Genomic DNA, 20,287 nt, shown 5'->3' with positions numbered 1-20,287 from the left:
TTTGTGTCCATAAGTTAATTTTATGAAGCATGGTGGGGTGGAGGGTTGTCCATCATATTCCATTCTTTATACCCCCATTAAAAGTTCCTCCCATTACCCCTTGCATCTAGCTAATGCCCCATTCCCTTCTCTTGAAGAATTAAAACAGACTGTGGGGAAGCTGGCAGGAGGAGAAGCAATCAGCAGGAGTTCAGGCCCATGCGTTACTGGATAGCAACCTTTTTTGACCAAAGGTAAGAACCACAGCAAATCACAGCTGGGAGTCAAAGGAGCAGTCTTGTCATACTTATGGGAGACTGAGGTGAAATCAGAAGAAATACCTCCAAACCGATGGAAATACAAGCATGTGAGATTATGCATCCCCTCCACATCAGACATTTAAAAGCTATTACTATAGAACTAACAAAGTATAAAGAACGTTATTTGCAAACGGTAAGATAAATTCAGAACAAAATACAGAACACACAGTATTTGTATCTACCAAATGATGTTAATTACTTTTCAAAATAAAATAAAAAAAAGATAAGTATGACATACTTTACTGCAGTGATAACAACATTGCGCTTTGGTTCATTGTCATAGCTCACACTCTCAATGCCATAAATTTGAGCTAACTCATGGATGATTCTGCGATGATCTCTGTTCATGGGTGGATAACAGTGACTCTTTTTTGAATGTTTGCCCTGAATTTAAGAGAAAAATAAAATTGTATGCTTATGATTGTTTTCATAGACAAAGGTCAGTTTGCACGTACAGTGAGAATGAGATTCTGTTAATGAAAACCATGTGCATAATAAATTCCATTTAATTCACATTACAAATACATACACACTCCCCCCACTGATTTCCATAGCTAAAGTACTTGATACAGAAAATGCATGAGACCAGGTATAGTCTGACAAATCTCTGCATCATATTTTGTCCCAGCAGGACTAGAACAACAAATTGGAAGATAACTGTAAACTTGGTATTATAACATGCAATGTTTTTATTCTGCTTTTTCAATTTATTTATATGTTGTATCTAAAAGGATTTGCCATATCCTGTAGATTATATCTCTTTCACAAAGTATAACAATCCTGGCATTTGATAAAACAGTACTGTGTCAACAGGAAAGAGTCAAATCAATTAGCTTTAGTATAAAGGTAAACCAAAAATTACCCAGTAAAACAGACATATTTTGAAATGCATTATAGTATCTGTAATTTACAAATTTAAGTGCCTAATTAACATACCGATTACACATTGAAAAACAGTGTGCTAAAAAGTAATGGCTTCACAAATGATGCAAAAATTCTTATCTAAATCATTAAGTACTAGCAGAGATACTCTTTTTTCAATAGACAGGCAATGTATTATGATAAATCTTAGGATACAGTCAGAACACTTGTGCAAATCTAGGCAAATTTAATGTAATTAACTAATTTAACACAGTATTGCACAAATGCAAATTCCTAATAATCTAGGAAGTATTCAAATCAAATTATTAAATCTACAAATGTCCATTTCTAGCTAAGATGTGGAAGAGAAATTCCATAGCGAAGGAGAATCAAATCTGCAGAAGAGACATTTAAACAATTATGCTGTAAATATTAATAGGTTTGTTCTAATATCTGTGTACTTTGGACTTTGCCTCTGATATTTAATTAATAGAAAAGGTAAGACTTCTCAACCATGATCTTATTTGTCATAGTATTGTCTTCTCCCATCCTATCCAGAAACATAAGATGCTCAGTAGATGTAGCAACTAGCAGAACTCAGAGATGAGATCACCTGTCAGGGAGCCTTTGAAGTACTACTATGCCAATTCAGAGTCTCCCACAGACAAATTCAGCTGACAGTAGCAGATAATGTATGCAGAAGTGACTTTATGGCAGCTTTGCAGAAGGAAAGACACTTTGGCCATTCAGGCTCACAAGGTAAATAAGTTTAGGATGGATCTAAAAAACTGGTCAAGGTCTTTCGGAAGCCAAAGTTTTCCAGTTCTGTCAGGAAGCACTCTTTTTACCCACCAAGAGAAGGTAACAAGCAAAGCTTGCCTTAGTTACAGCCCTTGAAGCACAGAAACTTCTAGAACTTCTGTACCCAGGATACTTTGAGGGAATGAAGTCTGTAGCTGAGAAAGTGAATGGGTTGAGACACTCTGTTTACACACACGACTATGGAACAACTGGAACAATTGTTGCAGTGTATTAGACATGGCGATGGGCTGACAGATCGTCTAGACAAGCAGAGTCAGATATATCTCTTAATCTTCTTAGATATATGTCATAAGATTATGAATTCTGTGACTTCCAGAAACCTGTGTGACATTTTCCGCCTAAGAGCCAAAGTAGCATGGCCAGAACTGTCAAATGGTGGAGACAGCTCTCAGCAATTACGGACAGCATGTGAGTCCTGCAGCTCCCAGACGAAGAGCTATGAGCTGCTATAGAAGGAAGAGACCATGGAGTTGTGAGCCTCCATGCAAAGTAGCACATTAGTGTGACAGCTCCTTAACAGTGGGGAGAGGAGACAGTCCTTTTTACTGATCTTTTGTTCTGGCAAGATGAAGCAAGTTTCCTAAAGGGTATAACAACGATAAGTAACATTTATTAATGTGTATCACTAAACACCAGATTAGGACAAAATGGAATAAAGGTACCCTAATTTAGCGAATATAACCCACAGGTTATATTTGTTTTTACAAACTCCTCGCGCACACACAATATACTCGGGTGCGGGGTATACAACTTTTTTTTTTTTTTAAAAACACACACTGCCCTGTTCCTGCGGAGCCTCCAACCTCCGCGCAGTGAGCACTCCCCCGCCCGGTTCCTGCATAGCCTTAGGAAGAGACGGGGGAGTGCTCATCCGGCTGCGCAGGAACTGGGTGGTGAGCCCTCACTGCCGGAAGGCTGCGCAGGAACCAGGTGGTGAGTGGCTGGCTAATGGTAGATATGTTAGAGACCCAGAGAAGGGAAATACATTCTTGCCTATCTGTGCAATCCCAGGGTAGGGCCACAAAATCTATGAATGGGAGGAAGAGGAAAGACAATGTATCTTAAGCATCCACTCTGGGGATGGGAAAAATGCAACTATTATCTTTAAGGTATCACAAGGTACTCCCATGCCCTCAGGTCGGAGTTAGACACACTGCTGTTTTACTGTATTACATCCCCATGACACAATATTTAGTATAGTAGAGTGAAGAGGCAAATATTTCCAGATTTTAAAAGGCAGACTGATACTCAATCATTTCAAACAGCTGATGCTTTTCACCTTTGCATTCCAGAGGCCCTAAAATCTCCTCCAACTGTAAACCTAAATGTTGAGCCCATGGGACCTAAAATGGGGGTGAGGAAGGGGAGCAAGTTCTATGTTATGCAGAGCCCAGGACTTCAGAAACTCCTCCAGTTGCATCCGGAAAACCCTTACAGACTAGGTATTTTTTGGGTGGAGAACAAGGCTGTTTAGAGGTTTCAGAGGGTCCAAGGGCAGAAGGATGGGACTATATAACTAAAGCACAGAAGCTCCAATACTGTCTAGCATCTGCAGAGTGGCTAGGTGAAAGTGTGTGTGGGGGTAGGGGGGGGAAAAAGGAGAATAAAATCATGGCAGTAAAAAAAGAGAGCCTCTAAGGGGGTGAAGGCTTGTGGGAGCATGTCTGAGGCCTGAAATGGAACAATGTATTCTTAGTGAGAGGAGGCAGGTTTAATTATTAAACATATCACGGCAAATCCCACTGATAATGAAAGAGTCCTTGTATTGCAAAGTTTTCAAGGCCAGAAGGGATTATTTTGATCTTCCAGTCTGACCTCCTGCATAACACAGGCCACAGAACCTCACCCACAAATTCTTGAAAGAAAACAAAACATTTGTTTGAGCTACAACTTTTAGTAAAATATTCAATCCTGTCTTAAAGACTTCAAGTGATGGAGAATATACCACACTAGGGTCTGGCACGTAAGTAGTAAAGGGAGAGGAGTAGTTCTTCTTGTCCACTACTTTGCTCTTGTTTTGGCTTTTTTTGCTAGAAGCAACAGAAAAATATTTTGTGGGACAGGAAGAGGAAGGCCATGACAGAGGAAACTATTGCTAATGGACTGGCCTCCAGACAGGTGGTGCTATAATGCTACTTACCAAAGCTGTTGCCAGGAAGGCATGAGAGAAAGAATATAGGACAAAAATTCTTAACCTGTTATTCAGAAGGAAGTTGTAATGATTGATTCCTACTTCCTGAAGGTGTGAGAGACGTGGTAAAGGAAGTTTCATGCTACCAATACATAAACTTGTATTTCTCCTCAGGATTTCTTGGAGGAAGTTTGTGCAAGAGCCTGAAGGAAGTTTAATCTCAAAGGTTTTAATGCCCTTTACAAATAACTTATATGGAGTGATGCTATGAATACTTCGCAACATGTTGCTGTCAGAAGAGCTAACAGTCACATTAGGATCCTTACTAATTTCTGTTGGCTCTGATTTATTGGTCATATATTGCATTCAACTATGGTGGAACTATCTACAAATGTATCCATTAAAAAAGAAAATGCTCATTTTTAAAATTGCACTTAGGAATCTCGAAAACTAAATTCAGAGAACTAGAGAACACTTGCAAATACTTTCAGAACTGTTCCTTGAGATATCCTGCATATGTCCATTACACTAGATGTGCTTATTTCCTGTGTTTTTCTTTGTGATACTCATAGGCATGGTTATCCCTGCACTTCATGCTCTGCCTGCTCCAAGCTGAAGATAAATAGGGTGAAACTACCCTACCAACTCTTTGGTTCCTTCACACTGGAGCATATGAAAGTTTGATTTCTTGGGCAAAAACGCTGTGTTACAAAAACATAACCAACAGCTCTTTCTTCAAGTGACTGTATATGTATATTACACTTGGTTACTGACAAGGAGATTCCCAAGGAAATGAGAGGAGGAGTCTCTTCAGAAGAGAGGAACTGCTTTCCCTATAGTAGAACCTTCCTTTGATGTAGTAGTAATTGCATAACATCTGGCAAAGCTGTAAACTGTGGACAGTGTTGCTGCTTTACACATTTCCACAATCTGGACATTACTAACATGCGGTGGATGCTGAATGAGCTCTGGTTGAGCATACAGATAACTGTTTCAGAAGGTTAATACCCTATGAGTACATCTAGACTACAGGCTTTTGTCAACAGAGGCTTTTTCAACAGATACTGTCGACAAAGCGCATCTAGGCTACATCCAGTTCTGTCAACAAAGCAAGCCGCTTTGTTGACATGAGTGTAGACGCAAAGGCCAGTGTAGATGCAATAATGCCTTCTGTCGACAGAACTCTGTCGACAAAAGGCGTTATTCCTCGTCGAATGAGGTTTACCACAGTCAACAAAACTGCCGAGTTCTGTCGACGTTATATCAACAGAACTCGGTGGTAGTGTAGACGCAGGTATAGTTTTGTCGATGAAAGTCCACTTTTGTCGACAAATCCCTATAGTCTAGACACACCCTCAGTGTTGTAACATGTCATTACTGGATGATCCTTCATTCTTCATAGGAAACAGATGGAAAGAGACCTGTAAGAGCTTTGGATGTTTGTTTGAGCCCTGGTCTATAGAAAAGACCAGAGCTCAAACACCCAAAGTGCATATCCTTTTGTTTGTCCTTATCAGTGTGTGGCTTGAATTTGAACAAAAACAGTATGCAAAACTAGAGCATGCATCAGCCCTACTCCTCAGACCCAATGGCTACTAAATAGGCTACCTTGCTGAAAAGTGTAACCACAAGCAGGCAGCTAATGGCTTGACAAAGACTGATAAGTGTTAATAACACTAAGTTCAAGTCCCATTGTGGATTCCTCAAAGGAGGGAACTATCTAGCTAAACCTTTTAAGAATCTGGCAGAGAAAACAGAAATGTGAGGGTGGGAACCCTGACATTATGACCAGGTGCAACTTGAGAGAACTGATCACCAACCCAGACTAGACGTAAGAAATAGCACAAGGCCTTTTCAATTGTGGCCTACATACAGGTGAGAGTGGTCATCTATGGGTTGTAAACCAAGCAGAGCCACAATTGGAGGAGGCATATGTGCAAACAAGCAAATGACATGACCATGGTGCAGACAGCCATGTGGCCCAGGAGAGAGACAGAAAGTTGGACAAGCATATGTGGCCAGTAGAAGGTTCATGGTCTCACAGAAGGAAAAGTTCTGTCTTGGGGGTCCATATGAGGGGTCCACTGTGGAAAGGAAGAGGCAGCCAAGGCAGAGGCAGCAAAGTGTTGTAGGCACTGTGAGCAAGAATGGTAGTAAGCACTCAGGTTGGTGCTGTGGACAGGGTTGCTAGGTGGCCCAGGGATGAAGTCTGGAAAGATGACTCATGTTGACAGTGGATAGGGACAGGGGCATAGATTCCTGAGGATCTTTAAGGGAATGGAGGGACTCAGCTTTATCACTGAAGAGCATTTGATTGGGAGGCGTTCAGGTGTGGTTTAGACCTCCTTTGAGAACTTGCTGGACTATAGTCAGGAGTCATGTTGGAGAACAAAACCAAAAGCCAGGGAGCAAGTGGCTGTACTGGCAGCATCAACTGTGGTCAGAAGAGTCACCTCAGCATTTTGTCTGTAGGGTGTTGACAAGCTGGCTTTTTTATCAGGGGGCAGGAAAGCTTGAAAGGCTGCAATTTTTGTGTAGGGATGCAAGATATAGTTTTCCAGAATGGTCTGCTAACGGGAAATGTGGAACTGAAGGTATGTGTAAAAATAGACTTTTGACCAGTCAGGTCAAGCTTCCTTACCACCTGGCGTGGAGAGGTGGAATGGACATGCTGCTGGTGGGCACATTCCGTGGTTACCTGGACCACCAAGGAGTTTGGAGGGTGAGAGAACAAGTAGTCCATACTCTTAGCTGGGACAAAGGAAACTGTATTTGGCTCATTTTGGAGTGGGGGGTGCAGGATACAGGTGTGTGGCAAACCACTTGTGATGGCAGGATAATGGCATCATGTATGGGCAAGGTGGTGCAGAAGGACCCAGAGGTTGCAAAATGTCCAAGAACTGATTGTGAGGGGTCTTAGACATCTTCCACAAGACTGTTGCGGGCAGTTGCCATGTGGTGGAGAAAGCTATTATTGAACATAGTAATCTGGAGGTGAGAACGCAGGTGGAATGAAGGCATCATCATGTGATGAAGAAACTCCAGTCAGGAGGGAGGGACCCTACTGGTGATATGGAGGCTGTCAGAAGAGTTGAAGCTTCACAAGAATCTTGACATAGATGGAGGTCAACAGAAGGTGAAAATGGGAGGTCATGGGGGCATCAGGAGAAGCCATGACAGCAGTATGGGTCCCAGGCAGACCAGTATGGCCACACACAGCGACTACCCCAAATGGGTTTCTTTGTGGGTAAGTGAGCCACAATATGGCTGCTAGGCCAAAGAACTGGCAGTGGCATGTGGACTGTAGGAATGAGCAGGTGAGAAGGGAAGGTCTTATTCTGAGAACCAGTACAACTCTGAAGATGGATCTGGTAGAGGAGGGGAGGAAGAACAGAGGGCAGTCCATAAGGAGAGGTTCTGCAACTGGAAATGGGGAATAAAGAACCACCAGTGGCACAGAGAGCTCAACAGAGCCAGCTAAGGGTAGAAGCCGTTTTGCTATTGGTGTAAGGAAGGGATAAGCATCCTGGAGTATGTGTGGTGCTGGATGGGGCAGACCCGACGGTTCCAGCAATATGCACAGTGCAGACAGTGACAGTAGGATGGACACCATGGCTTAGGGTAGTCCCAGCAGAGTGCAATGGTTTGATTTGTGCTCCAGATGAGGCTTCTTCAAAGTGGGAGCCTCAGAGTCACCACACAACTTCTCACTATCTGGCACATCGTGGGAGATAATGCTGTCTTTAGTGATGGCTCCTGCTGGGAAGCTGCCCCTGTACCTATGAGTGTGCATCTTATGAACAGGACGAAATTTGGTGGAGGCAGTGGCACTGGTGCCTAGTGAAAACAGCAGGGAGAAGCGCCCTCTGTTGCTGCTATTTCTCAGACGGATGTGGGATCTAAAAGTGCATGTTGCTGCATTGCTTCTTCCATGAAGAACTTATGGAGACAAAGCTCCTGAGCTTCCCAAGTCCAAGATGGAAAAGTGGCATGTGGAGCAGTGAGCACCAATATGGATGTTCCTCACACAATAAAGGCAGCTTTGGTGCTCACTGCTTATGGAGAAGGAGTGAGGGAACAAAACCGTATTCAAAGTCACCTTGCCTGAGCATAGTTCCCAGACCAGAGGGGAGAGTCCTGTGTGGGCTGGGGAGAGTCCAACATGGAGTATGCCTCTATCTAAAACCAACTAACTAAAACTATGAAATTAAGGATATACAAGGCAAACAGGTGAAAACCACAGTACAGTAAAACTCCAGTTGTTCGGCATCCAGTGGTCCAGCACTCCCAATAGTCCGGCACCAACTGGAACCCAGAAGTGCTTTGGCCAGCTGGACAATTAGAGCTGCTCGGCCCCCGGCTTCCCTAAATCTGATGCTGGTCAGTTTCAGCAGTGGCGGACTTGGGGAAGCCATGGGGCAGAGCATCCCAGCTGTTCTGCTTCAGGCTTCCCCAAGTCCAGTGCTGCTGAAACTGACCAGCGGCGGACTTGGGGAAGCCAGGGGCAGAACAGCTGGGGTGCTGCTGGGTTGTCTCGCAGCACTGCCCCTCACCTGAGGCGCGCTGCGGGACCAACCCAGCAGCACCCCAGCTGCTCTGCCCCTGGCTTCCCCAAGTTCGGTGCTGCTGAAACTGACCAGCAGTGGACTTGGGGAAGCCAGGGGCAGAGCAGCTGGAGTGCTGCCCATGCTGCGCAGTTCCCCCCCCCCCCCCCACCCTCCCCCCAGACCCTTCATGGCCCCCCTTCCAGTACTCCGGCATATCCAATAATCCCGCACCCCCTGGATCCCAAAGGTGCCAGATTATCGGAAGTTTACTGTACTTCTTGATAGCTAGGAGCACTGAGATACAGGGGTATCTGGCCATTGATGGTAAGAGGGAACTGGAGTGCAGGCTCTTAAAGTCTCAGATGCACCATGTGGCAGATGCATGACACACACATAGCGGACAATGAACACAATTATGAATAGTTCCAGTTCACAGAGTGCAGGTGCAGCCATGTTTGGAATCCAAATAGGGACCAGCACTCAAAAAGAATTGCACATTCACAGAGGAACAAATGACCACATGCTCCCACTGCCAATGGCAAGATGAACTGAAAAGTAGGGAGGAGCAGTTTTACCCTTTACTCCCTCAGCTTGGAGCATGATGCAGTGTTGTTCCTACAGGTATTGCCAAGGGAAACCCTTCTGCATTGGTGCAAAAGATGAATGCACATCAAGGAGATTCAAAGACCAGAAAAGACCATTGTAATCATCTAGTTTGATCCCCTTCACAACACAGGCCACAAAACTTCTCCAAAATAATTCTTAGCTTTTAGAAAAACATTCAGTCTTGATTTTTAAATTTATCTTTGATGGGGAAATCCACCAAGAAACTTGGAAATTATTCCATTGTTTACTTTCTCTCCCTGTTAAGAATTCATACCTTAGTCTGAATTTGTTTAACGCCAACCATTTTCTCATGCTTTCTCTGATAGACTCGAGCATATTGTCAAATAATTAGCACATCAGGCACAATCACTCCAAGAAGAATTTCAGTAGGGCATATTCAGAGAGATTGAACTAACGACACTAATTTGTCTCTGCTATGCTATTCATCTTCTTTTGGCAAACAAGCAATAAACCTTCTGTTACACAACATTATTTTCCAAATACCAAGTAAAGATGAGACATAGTATCACCAAAATGTTTCAGAATGTATAACAAAGGCTTTACATACTGGAACAAAGAAACTTTTAGATTACCTTAATTAAACTTAGCATTAGGAAATAAGCAGTTTAATATTTGCAAAAAAGCAACATGAAGTTTATTTGAACCGTGATAAAACTTCCTCAAAGAGGAAAACTCTGTGTCCATTGATTCTTTTATGTAGGGACTGGTGTATATATGTGGGCAGAGTTGGCACCGAGGTGCCAACACCTATATACACCAGCAACACCATCACAGGACCTAACCAGATCAGCCATACTGTCACTGGTTCATTCTCCTGCACATCTACTAACGTAAAATATGCCATCATGTGCCAACAATGCCCCACTGTTATATACATCGGCCAAACTGGAGAGTCCCTATGTAAAAGAATCAATGGACACAAATCAGATATTAGGAATGGCAACATACAAAAACCTGTAGGGGAACACTTCAATCTCCCTGGACACACAATTGCAGATCTAAAGGTAGCCATCCTGCAGCAAAAAAACGTCAGAACCAGACTTCAAAGAGAAACTGCTGAGCTACAGTTGATCTTCAAGTTTGACACAATCAACTCAGGATTAAACAAAGACTGTGAATGGCTAGCTAACTACAAAAGCAGCTTCTCCTCTCTTGGAATTCACACCTCCAGATCAGCTACTAGAAGTGGGCCTCATCCTCCCTGATTGGATCCACCTCATCATCTCCAGCCTGTTTCTGGCCTGCATATTTATACCTGCCTCTGGAAATTTCCACTACATGCATCTGACGAAGTGGGTCTCTGCCCACGAAAGCTTATGCTCCAACCCTTCGGTTAGTCTATAAGGTGCCACAGGACTCCTTGCCGCTTATATACACATATAGTCTTTGAAATGAAGATATATAATTACCTTTACCGAATTATTTCCCTCTACTTCATAAAAATATATTAAAATTCACAGATTTGTAAAGCCAGATGCAATAAATTAAAATAAATTAGTCCAGGTAATAATTCAAATAATTGATCAATAATTAAAATGATCCAGTCCAGGTGGGTAATAACTTTTGATTTGGGGCCACTTCAAGAATTTGGTAAGTGGGTCAAAGGCTGCATTTTTTTATGAAGAGGGTATAGTGTCTGGGACGGAGGTTGGGTACAGAAAGGAGCTCAGGGCAGTGGTCTGGGATGCAGGAGGGGGTTGTGTCTGTGCAGCATGTGTCATGTGGGACTGGCGGCAGCCTGCACCTGTAAAAACAGATAAGGCGACTTCCATTGGTTGGTGTCTGGCCAATGGGAGCTGTAGTGCATTCTGCACAAACATGCTGGCCCCAGCAGCCAGCCACTTTCAGCAGTGAGTGGGGCCATATCAGGCACTGGCAACCCAGACAATCGTGGCGGGCTGAATCCAGTCTGGGGACTATATTTTGCCTACCCTGATATAATCTGACCTCCTATGTAACATAGGCCAAAAACCCATCCAGCAATTCCTGCATCAAGGTTGCACCAGGGCATCTTTTAAAAACACATCCAACCTTTATTTAAAGGCTTCAAGTGATTGAAAATCCACCACATCCTTAAGTAAGGTGTTTACCTCACTGTTAAGAATTTGCAGTATTTTTTTGTCTGAATTTGTTTGACATTCAATAGTTGGAATTTCAAGCTAAAGAGACTTTGACATCAACTCTAATAAATTGATTATTTCTTTTAAATGAACACTCTTTATGTAAAGCAAATTCTTTGACCACCAACCTTATTTACAGCTTCCACGAGCACTCTCATTTCCTTCTCAATGTCACTGACAAACTTTAAATCTTTCCTGAAATAATAAAGAATTACAACTTACCTAGTATATAAAAGATAAAGGCAGCATTTACCTACTACATATGTACATGGATAATGCAATACCACTGAATAAATTAGGTGGGAGAAGGTTAAAAGTGAACAACCAAACAACACAGAGCATAGAATCATCAGCCAAAATTGTAGGACGCACTCTGTCTGGAAGCACCTCCTTTGCTTCCTTCTGCTCCTACAGGCTAGCGTGTATGTCTGGCTTTTCTCTTCAGTGGGGTACCACTTGCATCTATTCCTCCATGGAAGGAAGGAGGAAGGGTGAGTATAGTGTGGTGTGGTTTGCCTGCATAGTCTTGAGTCCAGGCAATACAGTGTTAGATGTGCTCTGGCTCTCTTTAGACAGGCAAAGGCCTGCTGAAAGATGTCTCTGTTTTAGGGTGGATGTGCCACACCCTTTCACAGGAAAGGGAGCTAAAGCAAATTATGTTCCAGAAAGATATACTATGAGGGACCTAGTTTTCTGGCTGCTCAAGAATCTCTTAGTGTAGAGAAATCAGTGCCAACTTGTAGCTTGTTCTTTTTGTGTTTATGGTGCATTCTGTGAGGATGGGTGGGGTACCAAACAATGAAGGGTTCCCCACCCCCTTCTAACTGGATTTTACATCCCCAATACAGCTGGCACGCACCTGCATACTAGTGAGGCATAACAGGACTCAACTGTCTTAGTAGCCCTTTTATTATGCAAAACAAGACAGTGGTGTCTATAAATCACAGTGAGAAAAATAGCAAGAAACAGAGGAAGACAAAACTATACAAATATTCTCTTCACCCAAAATTATATACATAAAATTCTAGAGAATGGGAACATTCATAATGTACAAAAGGAGGTTGTGGCACCAAAATATCACTGGTAGGTCAAACTTGGATTCTTGATGTGATGAGTCCAAGCCATAATTCTTTAAAAGCACAACAGAAAACAATGCACGTCTCCTGCTAATCTCATGAAAGGAAATTGATGTGCGGGGTCCAGGTGGCAGAGTGAATACCTTTTGAGCTGCAAAAGGTATATAGTGTTCAAGGTGAGACTCAATAAAACATATCAGTCATTTGATATTTGATTTTAAGGTTTAAAATTGGGGATACAAATGGACTGAATACAGAAGGAGATTATGGGAGATATAAGGGAATTAGGGACTGATCTTTATGGAAATTTACAAGTAGATGTGTAATACGTGCATAAACAGTTATGAATACAATACACTCAGTAATAGGATATTTGTTATAAAGGGTTTTTATGATCAGATAGCCTCTTCATACAGGATATTTGGCTATTAAGAAGCTTGATCCAAAGCTCACTGAAGTAAATGGAAAGACTTCCAGGGCTTGTTTACACTACAGAGAAGATTGATCTTTTGGGGTTCGAATTAGTGAGCCTAGTGAAGACACACTAATTTGAACTGAGTAGGCATCAGCACCAGTACTCCTGCTCCTCATAAGGAGTAAGAGAAGTCAATGGAAGCAACCTTTCGCTGTGTGTATGGTGCCAAAACACAATTTAAGATACTCTGACTCCAGCTATGTCATTGATGGAGCTGGAGTTGCATATTTTACGTTGACTTTCCCCTTTAGTGCAGACCTGGCTCCAGTGACTTCAAAGTGTACTGGATCATGTTTTCTAGATCTTCTATAATTGTTCTTCTTCTTACCATAACCAGGATACCATCACCAATCCTAGATTTGATTTTGTCCAATCAGACATTGGCACTTGCTGCTGAGATGGGGTACTTTGTCCAACAGTAGCCATGGATACCCAATCCATCTTTTCCAAACTAATCTCAAATAGTTTAGATCAAGAGATCTTGCCTATACAAAAAGGCCCACAACTCCATCTTGGAGCTCAAGAACAATTATATTCACCTTCCTCTGACCCAAAAAGACAATTTAGTTTCTTTCTTTTCCCTTCTCATTTTCTGTATGTTTGATTGGGGGAACGGTCTTGAAAAAACAGTTTTTGACAGCTCTGGGGTGCAAAAGTAACAATATTATAGCAATGTATTCCAACATATACCTTGCATCTTCTTTCAAATTATCACTGTACTTTGATCCAGAAGTACGGATATTAAAAGGGTCAGAATCATCACGGATCTGAAGAGCTTCAGCAAAGCGTCTAAAATTTAGAAAATAAGTTAAGTTTAAAGATGGCTTTTCAATGACAAACTGATCATATGGAGTGCTACAGATAAATAGCTATTTGCAGAATCCCTTCCTCTGCGCCCCCCCGTCAATGTATTTGGAGCTATTTCATTAGACTAGAAATAATCGGAAAAGACTTTTGATGTGAAAGTTATACACTTTTAAAACACGTTTCTAAAATTAATAGCTTATTGATAATTTAGTACAGAATGCTATGGGGATGCATATGGGAGGGACATTTTATCAGTTCCCTTCTTCACATGGAAAAATTATCTTCTCCGTACTGCTTAGATACATCAAATTAATACTTTTGTGAAAAAGCATACCAAGTCATTACTCACCTGTTCCTTTCAAGGGCGAAACACTCTTCATTACATTGCAATCTAGATTATCAAAGAAAAAAAAAAACATTAAAACATCTATGCACACTTACGTAAGATTTCAAGTATAATGACCCAATAAAATCAATCATGCTTTTACAGCAAGCTTATTAAGTTACATTCACACAATTACAAGTAGTTAAAAGGTCTGAGTTTATCCCCTGAAAGCAATGGAAAAATTATTTTAATCTAAACACACTTTTGATGCAAGCTTATGACACTGTCCAATATCACATAGGAAGCCTGTGAAGCTAGGTAAAGAGTGCAGCTGTTGTGCATCTCAGTCTGTACTATCTACATCAGACCTAGAGTTCCTTAAGGCCAGTACAGAGGTAACTGCAGGGCCTGTGACATATAGGAAATCAGACTAAAGAGCAGTGTGATGTGTGTTTTGATGATCGATCCTCTGAAACTGATGGATCTAGGCCACACTATCAATGGCTTCTTCCTGAGAGGTCACATAGATAATTAACACAGTCTGTGACTGATGCAGCAAAAAGGAAGATGAATTCTTGTCACAGATGTCTTAACTTGTCTCTGAACCTTCTTCAATTTGTTTACCATTCAAGAATGATGTTGATAGAACTCAAGAGTATTCCCACAGCAGTCACACCAATGACAAATACAGTGAAACCTTTGTTATCTGGCACTTTGTTAATCAGAAAACTTTGTTAACCAGCATTGCCCACAGCCACAATACTGTCACATCTTCAGGCATACAGGCCTGGCTTGGTTTACCATGATTGGCTTAGTTTTTTATTTAAGAAGTACTAACCATCTTTAACTCAAAATAGAAATGAGAGACCCAGCTGCCTCACACTACAAAACTACCAATATTAAAAACCTGAGTTTTACTATTATTGTCCATTGGTTTTTCCTAGGTTGATGAGACCCTCAGATAACCAGAATTTTTAGATAACCGGAACACCCTAATCCCCGAGCATGCCGGATAACACAGGTTTTACTGTACTAAGGTAAATTAACTTTTACTTCTCAAAATTACCCAGTTTATGCATCCCAGAATCACATTAGTTCTTCCTTTGGCCACAGCATTGCACCGGGAACTCACGTTCAACTGATTATTCACCAAAACCTTTTCTGAGTCACTGCTTACCAAGATAGAAATGTCTGGCTCAAAGCAGGCAACATCTCTATAATAAGCAAACTTTCCTACTAAGAGGATTGAGGGACTGAAGATTGGCCTGTCATGAAAAAGGCTTGATACAATAGCTAACTTTTCCTTTCTTCCACATCACAGAGAGGAATGAAACTGTTAACTTGCACAGCTTTTTTCAAACAAGTAGCAGTGATCATAATACTTCAAAGATTTTTATGGCTAATTTTCAAGAAGCCAATTAGGGGATTCCTGAAACCTCGTTTGAAGATTATCAATGGTCTGCAGAGAACAGGTTGAAAATAACTACCCTAATAAATTAGACAAAAGTTAACAAAAGGTAAATGTGGGAATAACTCAAACCAGAGGTTTCTTCAGTATAAAGAAGACGTATCTACAATAAGATATTTGTATTCATATGCAGATAAACCATTTTAGAGACTGATGAGAATTAGTAAGCAGTCCATCCAAAGGAGTGGGGGGTAAGTTGTGGAGAAAAAAAGAAAGAAGGAAATGGGACTTCAAAGGAGAATAGCAGATCGGCGGACCCAGTGCAACATCAGAAGAAGCTGTCACATTTATGTTGTATTGGTTCGTCAATGTATGTAGAGATTACCAGCTGGTTTGTGCCCAAGAAATAGAGAGATCTTATAAAATATTCTCAGACTACACACTTTTTACCTTTCATATAAACAGACTCATCTGGAGAGGAGTGTCTCAGTACTTTGAAATTGTTCTTTCCAGCCGAGAAGACAAAACATCTGATTTTTCCAAAAGATTTATTCCTGTCCAGGTACAATTTGATTGTTCTTTAAAAATTAAAATAGTGCAATCTGATCTCTTGAAGATGGAAAAAAATTAAGATAACACAAAAGAGAATGTAGTCCTGAAGATACATTTTTCTTGGACTTTGGATTACTCAATACCTTATGCTTATTACCATTAAAGTCATATCTTGAAACTATTTGAAATCTTCTAAGGAAGAAACTGAAGTAATCTAGAGGAATGGCTCCAGATTGCTAAGCAAACAGGAAGATCGTGTCCCCTCTACCTTAGGTGCTAATGAAACCATGGCTAATGTTAATTTTTATCCTTTTGCAGATGATCCTATAAGAATTTATTTATTAACGGTAGGTACTGAAGGTATAATTGGTCTAGGGTTCTTTTAGTGATTGTGCTTCAGAAATTTTGAGTTCACAGAAATTACATTGGATGAGGTTCTATGACAGAGTAGTTAATCTGGGGGTTCCTGTGTTGGCAAAGCACCTTAGAGAGAGCCAACTCCATAAAGGTAAGGCAGGGGAAAGTGTTCTCACAAGGCTATGTCTACACAGCAGCATTATTTTGGAATAACTAATGTTATTCTGAAATAATACAGTCCACATCCACACTACAAGCAGGTATTTCAACATAATGTCAAAATAAAGTTGAGCTGGAGGACTTCTGAATCCAACTCCTGTAACCCTCATTTTATGAGGAGTAAGGGAAGTGGGAGGAAGAGTGCTCTCTCTCAGACTTCCTGCTGTGTGGACAGTGCCAAAAACTGAGTTAAGGTATTTCAACTTAAGCTATGCAATTGACCTAACTCAAGTTGCATAGCTTATTTCCGCTTTAGCCGTGCTGTGTAGACGTATCCACAGTGAGTAAAGGCAAGATGAAAGTCACATCAAATATCTGGATTCACAGGGAGGAGCCAAGTGAGATTTATTTTTGTTCAAAGGTTGAGATGTTTTGGAAGAGGAGTTGCTTGCTACATTGCACTGGAGGTCCTTATGTTTTCCTTCTTGACACCATAACAAGGAGCTCTTACTATCTCTCTGACTTCTTCAAAAAAGCAGAGCCTCAGAAGTAAAAACTATCAAAATCCAAGCATCAGCAATCAAAGCTGCAGGAAAAATCTGCTAACTGTGCACAGAAACAGCAGGTTTAGCAGGCATTACAGCTGAGAGACTATTTATACAATCCCTACACCCTGACCAGGTATGTGAGAATACATATCAGCTGGGGTAAGAGGGAGCATATGAGGGGTATAAGTTGCTTGACAGTAGTCCTAAATTGCAAAATATATCACACACTCTTAGGCATGTTTTTAGTAACTGTTAGTGACAAACGGTTTGAGATCACCACAAAGTTATTTGACCAGATTAAGAAAACGCAATGTTAAATATGTAACTTTCAGGAGTTTGCTGAAGCCATAGCTGCAGAAGTACACATTCATTTTCCATATAGAAAGGAACTTAAACACTGTCAAATCAAGTGTAAAAATGTAATAAGCAAAAAAAGAGTTTGAGGAATAGCTAGCCAAAAACTCAAAAAGAAATAGCAAAATGTTTTTTAAGTACATTAGAAACAAGAAGTCTGCTAAAAAACCTCTGGGTCCCCTAGACGATAGAGATATAAAAGGAGCAATCAAGGACGATAAAGCCATTGCAGAGAAACTAAATGATTTCTTTGCTTCAGTCTTCATGGATGAGGTTGTTAGGGAAGATTCCCAAATATGCACCGTCCTTGTGGGTGATGAATCTGAGGAGCTGCCCTGGATTGAAGTGTCATTAAGTTTTTCTATTTGTTCCAAAACCTCCTCTAATGTTAACAAATCTCCGGGACCAGATGGCATTCATCCAAGGGTTCTAAAAGAACTCAAATGGGAAATTGCTGAACTATTATCTGTGGTTTGTAAGCTATTCTTTAAATCGGCTTCTGTACCTAATGACTGGAAGGTAGCTAACATGACACCAATATTTAAAAAGGGCTCTAGAGGCGATCCTGGTAATTACAGACCGGTAAGTCTAACTTCAGTACCAGGCGAATTAGTCAAAACAATACTAAAGAATAAAATTGTGAGCCACATAGAACAACATAATTTGTTGGACAAAAATCAACATGGTTTCTGTAAAGGGAAATCATGTCTTACTAATCTATTGGAGTTCTTTGAAGGGGTTAACAAACATGCAGACAGGAGATCCAGTAGATATAGTATACTTAGGATTTTCAGAAAGCCTTTGACAAGGCCTCTCACCAAAGGCTCTTGTGTAAATTACATTGTCATGGGATAAGAGGGAAGGTCCTTTCATGGATTGAGAACTGGTTAAAAGACAGGAAACAAAGGGTAGGAATAAATGGTAAATTTTCAGAATGGAGAGGGGTAACTAGTGGTATCCCTGAAGGGTCAGTCCTGGGACCAATCCTGTTCAACTTATTCATAAATGATCTGGAGAAAGAGGTAAGCAGTGACGTGGTAAAGTTTGCGGATGATACTAAACTGTTTAAGATAGTCGAGACAGAAGCAAACTGTGAAGAACTTCAAAAAGATCTCACCAAACTGAGAGACTGGGCAACAAAACGGCAAATGAAATTTAATGTGGATAAGTGTAAAGTAATGCACGTTGGAAAAAATAACCCCAACTATACATACAGTATGATGGGGGCTAATTTGGCTATGACAAATCAGGAAAGAGATCTTGGAGTTATCATGGATAGTTCTCTGAAAACTTCCACACAGTGTGCAGTGGTGGTCAAAAAGGCAAATAGGATTTTAGGAATTAAGAAAGGGATAGGAAATAAGACACAGAAAACTTACTGCCCCTGTATAAAACTATGGTACGCCCACATCTTGAATATTGTGTACAGATGTGGTCTCCTCACCTCAAAAAAGGTATTTTGGCCTTAGAAAGAGTTCAGAAAAGGGCAACTAAAATGATTAGGGGTTTGGAATGGGTCCCATATGAAGAGAGGTTAAAGCGACTAGGACTTTTCAGGTTAGAAAAGAGGAGACTAAGGGGGATACGATAGAGGTATATAAAATCATAAGTGGTGTGGAGAAGGTGAATACAGAAAAGTTATTTATTAGTTCCCATAATAGAAGAACTAGAGGACACCAAATGAAATTAATGGGTAGCAGGTTTAAAAACTAATAAAAGAAAGTTCTTCTTCACACAGTGCGTAGTCAACCTGTAGAACTCCTTGCCAGAGGAGGCTGTGAAGGCTAGGACTATAACAGAGTTTAAAGAGACGCTAGATAATTTCATGCAGGTTAGGTCCATAAAAGGCTATTAGCCAGGGGATAGAAATGGTGTCCCTGGCCTCCGTTTGTCAGAGGCTAGAGAAGGATGACAGGAGACAAATCGCTTGATCACTGTCTTCGGTCCACCCCCTCTGGGGCACCTGGTCCTGGCCACTGTTAGACAGGCTACTGGGCTAGATGGACCTTTGGTCTGACCCAGTATGGCCATTCTTACATTCTTATATCTGAAATACATTTCTGACAGCAGCATGCTGCCATTGAATAGAGTAGGGAAATCAATCTGTTCGTTTTTAAAAACCCAAAGATTTGAAGATACTTATGGAAACTGAATGAGAATCCTAAAATTTCAGTACTGTTAAACACAGACAAGCTGTTAAAAGTTTTCCTGATTTTATTTGGGACTTTACCCACAATACTACACCTTTTTGCAGCAATACACACATTTCAGTTCAACATTTATAGATTGATAGAATCCCTCCCATGCTTGATCCTTCACAATTACCTTGTTTGCTTCATTTCTTTTTTGGTAATCAGCCTACTGATTTCCACTGAGTCTCCCAGTTGCAGGTCTGTTAGTTTAGTGGCTATTGATATAGCAGCTATTCTGGAAGGAAAAAAGCATTAGATTTTACTCTTGATATACAAAAAGACCTCTCGGCAAATAGCACTGAACTACTAGTCATCTGGACGAGACACTAGAAAAATAAATAATCTCAAGTAGCCTGCCATTATATGCCATATCACTACTTTAAGGTTATGGAGTGTGGAAAAGGGAGACTTTTAAAACTGAGGCTAGCAGGGATAGTAAGAGACATACACCAGCTAAGAATTGGAAGCATCTGTAGGCACAGGGAGTTGTGGCTAACATGCAAGACTCCACAAAAACAGGACACTACATAAGAACAGCCATACTGGGTCAGACCAAAGGTCCATTCAGCCCAGTATCATGTCTTCCAACAGTGGCCAATGGCAGGTGACCCAGAGGCAGTTAACAGA

The 20,287-nt window shown here is 41.1% G+C and overlaps 1 protein-coding gene across 1 annotated transcript in view; it reads right to left on the bottom strand.

Moving 5' to 3' along the window:
* Positions 1-20,287, bottom strand: part of NFX1 (nuclear transcription factor, X-box binding 1) — a 92,275-nt gene that overhangs the window by 6,061 nt on the left and 65,927 nt on the right. The window contains exons 18-22 of the mRNA XM_075921512.2: positions 19,794-19,895; positions 14,115-14,156; positions 13,649-13,747; positions 11,536-11,602; positions 538-683 (exon numbers count right to left, since the gene is read on the bottom strand). Coding sequence (XP_075777627.2) covers positions 538-683; positions 11,536-11,602; positions 13,649-13,747; positions 14,115-14,156; positions 19,794-19,895 — 456 coding nt within the window. The remainder of the gene's footprint in view (positions 1-537; positions 684-11,535; positions 11,603-13,648; positions 13,748-14,114; positions 14,157-19,793; positions 19,896-20,287) is intronic.

Source organism: Pelodiscus sinensis, chromosome 2, assembly GCF_052426305.1.
Source record: "Pelodiscus sinensis isolate ZL-2025 chromosome 2, ASM5242630v1, whole genome shotgun sequence".
NCBI classification, from domain to species: domain Eukaryota; kingdom Metazoa; phylum Chordata; order Testudines; family Trionychidae; genus Pelodiscus; species Pelodiscus sinensis.
Note: the sequence above shows the minus strand (reverse complement) of the source record. Positions and strands in the feature narration are given on the sequence as shown.